This window comes from Portunus trituberculatus, chromosome 38 (assembly GCF_017591435.1).
Source record: "Portunus trituberculatus isolate SZX2019 chromosome 38, ASM1759143v1, whole genome shotgun sequence".
Classification (NCBI taxonomy): domain Eukaryota; kingdom Metazoa; phylum Arthropoda; class Malacostraca; order Decapoda; family Portunidae; genus Portunus; species Portunus trituberculatus.
Window position 1 is genome coordinate 8,221,055 of NC_059292.1, and position 8,715 is coordinate 8,229,769.

Genomic DNA, 8,715 nt, shown 5'->3' on the forward strand with positions numbered 1-8,715 from the left:
AAAATGCTCTCCAATTTTGGATAATTCTTATGGCTATTTTCTTTAGGAACTGGCTCATCAGTGGGGCATTTATTATTTTTTTTTCCTTGACTAGTACCTCTCCTTCCTAAAAAGAAAGATACCTGTGATTAAAACAAACAAACAAACTTTTAAACTTACGCTAGACTCATAAAACATACCCTTGGAAATTGTCATATTTTTTGTTAAAGGCCGCTAATAGTAGCTGAAATAAGACCCAGAACGTTTAGTAAGAAAAGGTGAAGGTTGGAGCAAGGTATGGAGAAAACGATTTTATTACCTTAGCTTGCAGATCATTCCTTCGGGCTAGTGGGGATGAGGCAGCTCGCTAGGGTCAGCATGTCTCCGCACGTGTTGGCGTTCACGGCCACACGCTGGGTCACGTACTGCTATCCTGATAGGTCAACAGGGGCGAGGCGGGGAGCAACTTTCAAAGTCAATACAGTAAGGAAACTGCTCGTTTTTATTTCCACCTCCGTCCCGTCTATTTGCCTGTCTGCCTGTCTTTGTCTGTCTATATCTGTCTGTCTGTCTGTTTTTGCCCATCTGTCTATCTGACTGTCGGTATTCCTGTCTTTATCTTTCTATATATCTGTCCGTCTGTCTGTCTCTATTTGTCAATCTTTTTTTTTTAATCTCGATGTCTGTCTGTCTTTCTTTTCTCTTTGTCTGTCTGTCTGTCTGTCTGTCTGTCTGTCTGTCTGTCTGTCTGTCTGTCGTCTGTCCCTCCAGAAATGAATGTGTAATAAAGTCAACAAAAGCAGTAGCAATATCAAGGAAACCATAAGACGGGAGACTGAGATGATACTACAGCTGCATTTTGAGGACTATGTGTAGGGAACAAAACCGCCTTTGAGAGAAGACAATGTAAATGTACATACGTAGAAGAGAGAGAGAGAGAGAGAGAGAGAGAGAGAGAGAGAGAGAGAGAGAGAGAGAGAGAGAGAGAGAGAGAGAAAGAAGAAGGTGGACTGACATTGTAAGAAGAAACACATTGGAAGACAACATTGGAAAAAAAACAATGGGGATGGAAGTGTGTGTACTACATAGGAAAAGAGAGAGAGGGGAAAATCGAAGACAAAAAATAGAAAAGATGGAAAGACTACGTGAAGGAGAATGTAAGATTGAAAAACATAGACGAAGTAGAAGCATACAGTACAACTACACGGAGAAGACTTCCCAAATAGCAAGAAGAAGAAGAAGAAGAAGAAGAAGAAGAAGAAGAAAAAAGAAGATTTTCAAAGTTTTTACTACACCGTGGGAGTCAAAGGCAGGAGATAGTGAAGAGACGAAAGTGTGTGGTTAATTGTGCTGCGCATGATGGAAACGTTATGCGCGTTTCGTTTTTTCTTTGACTTGTATCTTTATATTAACGTGTCGATAAATGTTTCATCTTCAAGTTAGTGTGTCAGTATGAAGTATTAAGTGGTTCTTGTATCGTAGTGCGGGTATCATTAAAAAAAAAAAAAGCTTACTGTTAGTTTTGTTGTGTAGAGAGAGAGAGAGAGAGAGAGAGAGAGAGAGAGAGAGAGAGAGAGAGAGAGAGAGAGAGAGAGAGAGAGAACATCTAACTTTCTTTGTTTTTAAACAGTTTAGATGGAAACAAGACGAGTGATAATGATCAATGCTTGGAAACTAACCTTCACTTCGCCTATCACTTCAGCACAACCACCCACACAACTCTCTCTTCCTACAGTGACACGAGGCGGCCCTCTTTCCTCCCTGCAGTGAATGTATCGGTTTGTACTTTACGGATAATCTCAGCTGAACACTACCTCCTTTGCATCTTCTATTAAAACAGCTCTCATGAAGTAGGGTGTTCTATGTCGTCTCCATTCTTCTGTCTTTCACGTGCAAACCTGAGACATGAACGTAATTTAGTTTTGTAGAGGGCTCCTATAGCAGAAGTTAAAAGCTTTTCTCGCGTGTTTTACTCTTTTCATCTATTTGGTTTAAATTTCATAGTATCCTGCAGTGTAAACTCCACACAAGGGCATCATCCACTTTAATGGAGTCAAAAGCTTCTGTCCCCACGTCAGTTCCATTCGTTTATTTGATTATTGAAGCTCACATGCAGTCTAGCGTTTAGTCTATCCTCTGCATTTATTTCCATGGTTATTGCTGTTCTCAACTTGCTCTCTCTATCACTCTATTCACGCGATCTCCTTCTTCCTAGTGTTGTTATTCTGTCCATCTTACTAATGCAAGAGTTAACCGGCGTCTTTGCTCTTTCATCCTTTTCGATGATGAAGTGTCTGTTTCTGATTTGTCGTTATGGCTTGGACTATTAATTTAAGAAAGAAGGAATACTAAGCACCACTGAAGTTGAATATGTCCATCTGATTAAAGTTGTATTGATTTTATAGCGATATTTTATGTTGCATCTTGTGTAGTCTGTGTATTATTTATTATGAATATTAATAATTAGTGGTTGATTAAGAATCCGAAATAAAGAATGGTGTGGTTGAATTCGACTAAAAAAAGGTTGCTGCTACGACCAGTGACTGAAATATAAGCTTTATGAATCATCTAGTATATGTAATCCAATTAATACTGATCGATGAGAGAATGTGTAGAAGTAAGGAAGACACAATGAACATTTCAAAGGTTGCGTCGATAGTGAAAGAACCGTTGAGAAGGATTTATTTAATTGGAAATACTTTAAACGGATAACAAAAATGACTGTACACTATAATACAACAGAGAGTCATGTGTACAACAAGCATCACAAGTTCAAACACGATAAATCACGGAGGAGGTGAAGGATGATCGCGACCACACAACACCTCGTGGTCTGGCGTGGTGCCTAGGTGTGGGCCACGCTGGATGAATAAGTCCTCGTTAAGGTGATGCGCCGCCACTACGTCGCAAGAAAGGACGAGGATGCGGAGAGGAATGCAGGGTAGTTTGAGAATACTACTGGTATTCACTAATGGGTATCGTGGAAAGTCGTGAAGGAGTGAGATACTTGTGTTGGTGGTCTTAGAAATTCTCGTTGAAGCTGAAGAATCCGCCACTGCCGTAGGGATCATGTAGCCATGGGTAGGTGGAGGGGCACTCCATGCACGTGTACAGGAACATTTCCTCCTCCTCAGGGAAGAGACGAGATACCTTCTTAGGGCAGGGGCTAGGCAGGGAGCAGTAGGGCAGACCCTTCACCTCGCACTTACCCTTCCATTCCTGGAAGTTGTTGATGGCTGCAATCTCCGTGGGAGCCTCCATCCAGTTGATGACCTGCTGCATGGTCACGAAGTAGAAGTCTCCACGCTGAGCCACATCAGCCACCCAGGAGACGAACTCCTTCAGGAAGTTTTTGCGAGTCTCGAAGTATCCTGAGGTGAAGTGCAGGCCGAAGGGAGCGCGGTTTGTTCTGAAGTGACGGTCCAAGTTGTTATCCAGGAAGCTACGGAACTGCTTGGGGGAGACGAGGTTAGCGCACTGGTCCACGTAGTGACAACCTGTCAGGACTTCGTCGAACTTCACATCGTCACGACGATCCAACTCGTTCACTACCATCTCCCACACGGTGAAGTTACGGGATGGGCAGTTCTGGTCAGTACCCAGACACTTGTGAGGCATGCGGTGCATCAGAGTGTACGGCCACAGGGGCAGACGACCCATAGGGGCAGAAATGGAGGAGTCATACAGGAATCCCCAGTCGACCATCATCTTGAACTGTTGGTTACCGCCCACTCGCTGCCTGGGCACACGCAGACCAAGGACTTCGTTGGCAGAAATGTTGGCGAACTGTTCGATGATCACACGTGCGCCGTCCATTTCGCTTTCGTAGCCTGCAGAGTCCAGCTGGCTCCAGTAAGTGCGGTTCTGGTTGTTGGTGATGGAGCTGACGCTAATCTCGTGACCCACACGGTGGAGTTCCTGCACGGCTGAATAGTTAGTGAAAGCGTGAGAGATGAAGAAGGTGCCTTTGGGCGTACAGTCATTGCCCTTGTGCTTGGTGGTATCTTTGAAGATGTCTTGGAAGATACGGAAATTGCGGTCATTAATGGCGCCGGTGAAGGTGATGGTGATCATCTGGGGCGTCTGCTCAGGGTTCAGGTCGCCGGGAATGCGCGTGCCATCCACGGAGCAGAAGCAGCCCTCAGACCAGAGGCACTTGCGGGGATCACAAACATCAGCACGGTTGGGATCATTGTCGGGCGCTGCGGAAACAAGATAGTTGCTTATATTGTGTCAGGTTTAAGGGATACTTGAATAAACCAGTGTTAAGAGATATATCAATAAACCAGTGTTGAGAGATGTATCAAGAGTTTGATTTACTATGTCATAATTATTTTATTTTTATCATTTGTTTAATTTGTTCATTATATTCATCTGCATTCGTAATGTACAAGTTGTACGAAAAAAGCAGTGACATGTTCATGAATAAAAAGTGTGACACTTACTGCAGATGTTCTCGTCAGAGCCATCGGCACAGTCCACGTTGTTATCACAGAAGAGTTCCCTGGGCAGGCACTCGCCACTGCCGCACTCAATCTCTCCATTGGGGCAGAGGGATTCCTGTCCATCGGCCAGTGGCCACACAGGCAAAGGAGGCTGGAACTCTACATAACAAAAGAAAAGTGGCTTTAGTAAGCTATGTTGGGCGAGTATGTTGTAGATCCAGAAAAAAAAAAATATAAATAATATAACGAAAATAATTCTGGTATTATTATGAAACCAAAATAAGATTATCGAGAAAGATAAAGAAGTTGACAAAAGGCAACAAAGGAGCTCAGTGTTTGTTTACTTACTATCAATCTGGGCGCAGTTCAAGACATTGTGCTTGCGCTCACAAATCTGTTGTTCAATGTCGAAGAACAGCTCGCTCTGACACTTAGCCATGGCAATGGACTTCTTGCTTGAAGGAGCAGGCACGCAGCGGTAGTAGGTGCCGCAGTTGGCCCTGTACTGTGGGAAGAAAAACACTAGGCGTTAGTAGTGCATATCCCTAATTCGGCGATGTGTGATACACTGTCACTAAAACTACAGTGGATGTATGGTAGTAATGATGAGGAAAGGCTCTCCGGCATAGTAAAGACATGACCACATGATAGGTGCTTCCGCAAGAAGACGATATTTTATAAGGATATTACAAATGAAAGGCGACCAAGGACTAAGAAAAAAAATAATGTATGCAACATAATTTTTAAGTTCTCTTAAGTTGCTTGAAATTGGACATTATCGTTCTAGGTTTCCTTTGTATAAAAGAAGAAACAAATAGGAAGTGATGTACTTAAGTATAATAGTTAGCTATGAGGCTTTGCTCCTCTCGTGTATGTGAGATGTAAAGCTCCTGGTGCAACTATAGAGATATATGGCTTGTACAGCAAGGCTCTGAGGCCACCACCAGCACCCGCACTGTGAAGGACGACGCTTTTTTTCCTGTTTTCTTTTATATTACGTACTCTGATGAAAAGCAAGGCGATGACAGTTGTAGTTGTCATCATCATCATCATTATTACTGTTGTTTTTATTATTATTATTATTATTATTATTATTATTATTATTATTATTATTATTATTATCCTTATCATTATTATTAGTATTGTAATTGTTATTGTTGTAATTTTTGTTATAGTTATAATTATCTATTTGGTTATGAGAAAACAAAGTAATAGTAGTAGTAGTAGTAGTAGTAGTAGTAGTAGTAGTAGTAGTAATAGTAGTAGTACTAGTACTACTAGTGCTGCAGCAGTAGCAGCAACATCAGCAGCAGCAGCAACAGTAGTCTTATGAAATATTTCTTCCGGGTATAAAGATAAGGATGAGAAGTATATATATGTTCGTGTGCAGGTGTAGGTACTCTTAAGTGTTACAGGTAAGGATGAAATAGTAAGATAAGACACACGCAGAGTTTTGCAGTAAGTGACATACCTTTAGAAGAGAGAGGAGTTGCATGGACCGAGTGAAAGTGAAAGGTATTAGAATGTTTTCACCAATCATGGATTAAGAAAATAAATGGGGACAGAATAGATAGAGAAGCTTTTTGAAGTGTTTATAGATGGGGAGAGATTAGTAAAAGGAGCGAAAGTATAAATATAGGAAGTAGAACATGTGGAGTAAGGGATAGTGGTGGATTGTTGAGAGGCGCGAAAGTATTGATGTGGGAAGTAGAATACGTGGTCAAATGGGGAGCATTGCAAGTGAGTGGCTTCCTTTTCGGGAGTGTGGCGGGGACGTGTCATTGTGCAAGAGAGTGCGCGTTCAGAATTTTGTATGGCGGGGACGTGTCATTGTGCCAGAGAGTGCGCGCTCAGGGTTTTATATGCTTCAAGATTCACGTGTTTTTTTAAGATGAGACACGGATCTGTATGCTATGAAATCCATGTACTAGGCTACGTACTGCTTTTGCTTTCCAAACCATTTCCAAAACTAAAAAAAAAAAAAAAATACACCGTATATCCCCCATTGTCTACGTACCACTTTCTCATCTGCGTCAATTCCGAAGTCCTTTCTGAAAAACTCATCGTCTTTTCGTCCCGAGCAGTAGTATTCCGGGTCCATGTCCAGGTCTGTCTGCCCGGCCACCCAGCCGACGGCCACTGCAGGGAAGGAGGGAAAATAGTGCGTCAGAACATTGGAACATAAGACAAAGTTAGGGAAGCTGCAAGAAGCCATCAGGCCTTCACGTGGCAATCCCTGTATGTGAAAAAAAAAAGTGCGTGTGTATATGAGAGGTGTGGGTCCATGATGCATTTTGTGTTCACTGTTCAGGTTCATATGTTTGAATCTGTTTCTTCATTCTTATCCTCTCTCTCTCTCTCTCTCTCTCTCTCTCTCTCTCTCTCTCTCTCTCTCTCTCTCTCTCTCTCTAGAACAACCCAAAAACTAGCTAAGTGACTCATACAAAAAGTTTCCACCCCCCCAAAAAAAAAAAAAAAAAAAAAGTGAAGTCTCAATCCCAAATATCTGATCCGTGAACGAATATTGAATACACCAGCTCGCTCTTTGAATGTAGGTAACTCCTTTTTTTCTCCGTGTATCTTTACTGCTTCCCTGACCGGCTACAACCTTCACCTGCCTATTAGGGGGGAGGGGGTGCGGGAGAAAGTGTTAGGCGAGCGTGCACACTTTCTCACCGGTGAGAGTGAAAGTACGTACATAACGTGTTGGTTGACCCCCTGACTGGCACCGAGACATCCAGGACAGGAGAGAGAGAGAGAGAGAGAGAGAGAGAGAGAGAGAGAGAGAGAGAGAGAGAGAGAGAGAGAGAGAAGTTTTTGCTAGTCTGTCTGATGAAGAAACGGGAAATCGATTTCATCTATGGAATGGAAACTAATGTTCTCTTTGTACCGAACTTGGTTCTGGTTCTATCTCTCTTTCCCTCTCTATCACACACACACACACACACACACACACACACACACACACACACACACACACACACACACACACACACACACACACACACACACACACACACACACACACACACATCCTTAGTTTTAATGTATTCTTAAAATGTAGTATATAAGTTAATATGTGTGTGTATTTTCAGCTATAAGGCTGCAAGATGAATTTGGTGAATATTATTATAATCATTGTCGCGGTGTTGTGTCGCCATGCACATTCTCTCGCGTCACCGGCACCAATCACTTTCACTGCTACCTCCATCACCGCTACCACCGTCGTTGCATCACGCAGTCCCCCTCTGTATGGTTACGTCACTAGAGGCACTCAGATTTTAAGGTTTCCGTGAGAGGGGCTGCTGCTCGAGTATGAGCTTGGCAGACACCCTTTCCTTGCGTGGCGCTGGTGGTGCTGCCTGACACTCTCGGTGACTCCTTCAGAGCTGAAGTTAAGGCGAGAAGGTGGACGTCACCGAGGGCTTCAGGAAGCAGCCCACCACGTGAGGGAAAGAGCCTTCGCCCGCTCGTGCACGCACTAACACATCAGACAATCCGAGCGGTGGTGGGGATGAAGGGGCCATCAGGCAACAGAGAAATAACATGAGAGCACTCACGGAGGACGAGAAGGGGCGTAGCGACTCGACGTTTCATGGCGCACTCCTGAGGTCCCTTACCAACAGGCTCCTTTACTTATATACGAAGAGGCGGCGCATGCGCGGTGACGCTGCAAGTCCGCGGCGCAACTCCAGCTCGGCCACTTTCACCTCTGGCAGGGGTCGAGGCCGAGATACCTGTTGTGACTCTAAACTCCAGGAATGACCTCTTCTTCACCTTCGCCCTCGCTTCCCTCCTCGCGGTTTGAAATTGGGTCAACTGTCAGGACAGTGTTGTACGGCTTTACTCAGTCGTAAAAAAGAAAAGAAATAATAATTATCGTAATCTTCTACTGGAATTGTGAGGGCGGACGGGCGGGCGGGAGGCGCTGAGGGCTGGGGCGGGGCTTATGAAGGTCCGCCGCGCCTCGCCCCGCCCACGTCCAGGCAGGTTTACAGTAGGTTCTGGAACCCAGGACAGGGAGCCCACGCCACTTGTCAAGCCGCCCTTCCTGTCTCCTGCTTGTATCAGGAACGCGCCTAGCAGGGATGCAGGACACACACACACACACACACACACACACACACACACACACACACACACACACACACACACACACACACACACACACACACACACACACACACACACAAATGGGACACTCTTCCTGTGTCCAATCAAACAGGCAGACCTGGAGACAAGAAGAGAGAGAGAGAGAGAGAGAGAGAGAGAGAGAGAGAGAGAGAGAGAG

At 44.2% G+C, this 8,715-nt stretch overlaps 1 protein-coding gene across 1 annotated transcript; it reads right to left on the reverse strand.

Moving 5' to 3' along the window:
• Nucleotides 1-2,649: 2,649 nt before the first annotated feature.
• LOC123514610 (chitin deacetylase 1-like) lies at nucleotides 2,650-8,141 on the reverse strand. Its single transcript, XM_045272586.1, has 5 exons — nucleotides 7,985-8,141; nucleotides 6,442-6,563; nucleotides 4,773-4,929; nucleotides 4,425-4,583; nucleotides 2,650-4,181 (listed from the first exon to the last, which is right to left on the reverse strand). The coding sequence occupies exons 1-5, from the start codon at nucleotides 8,019-8,021 to the stop codon at nucleotides 3,001-3,003; spliced, it is 1,656 nt and encodes a 551-aa protein (XP_045128521.1). The 5' UTR covers nucleotides 8,022-8,141; the 3' UTR covers nucleotides 2,650-3,000.
• Between the last annotated feature and the right edge of the window lie 574 nt (nucleotides 8,142-8,715).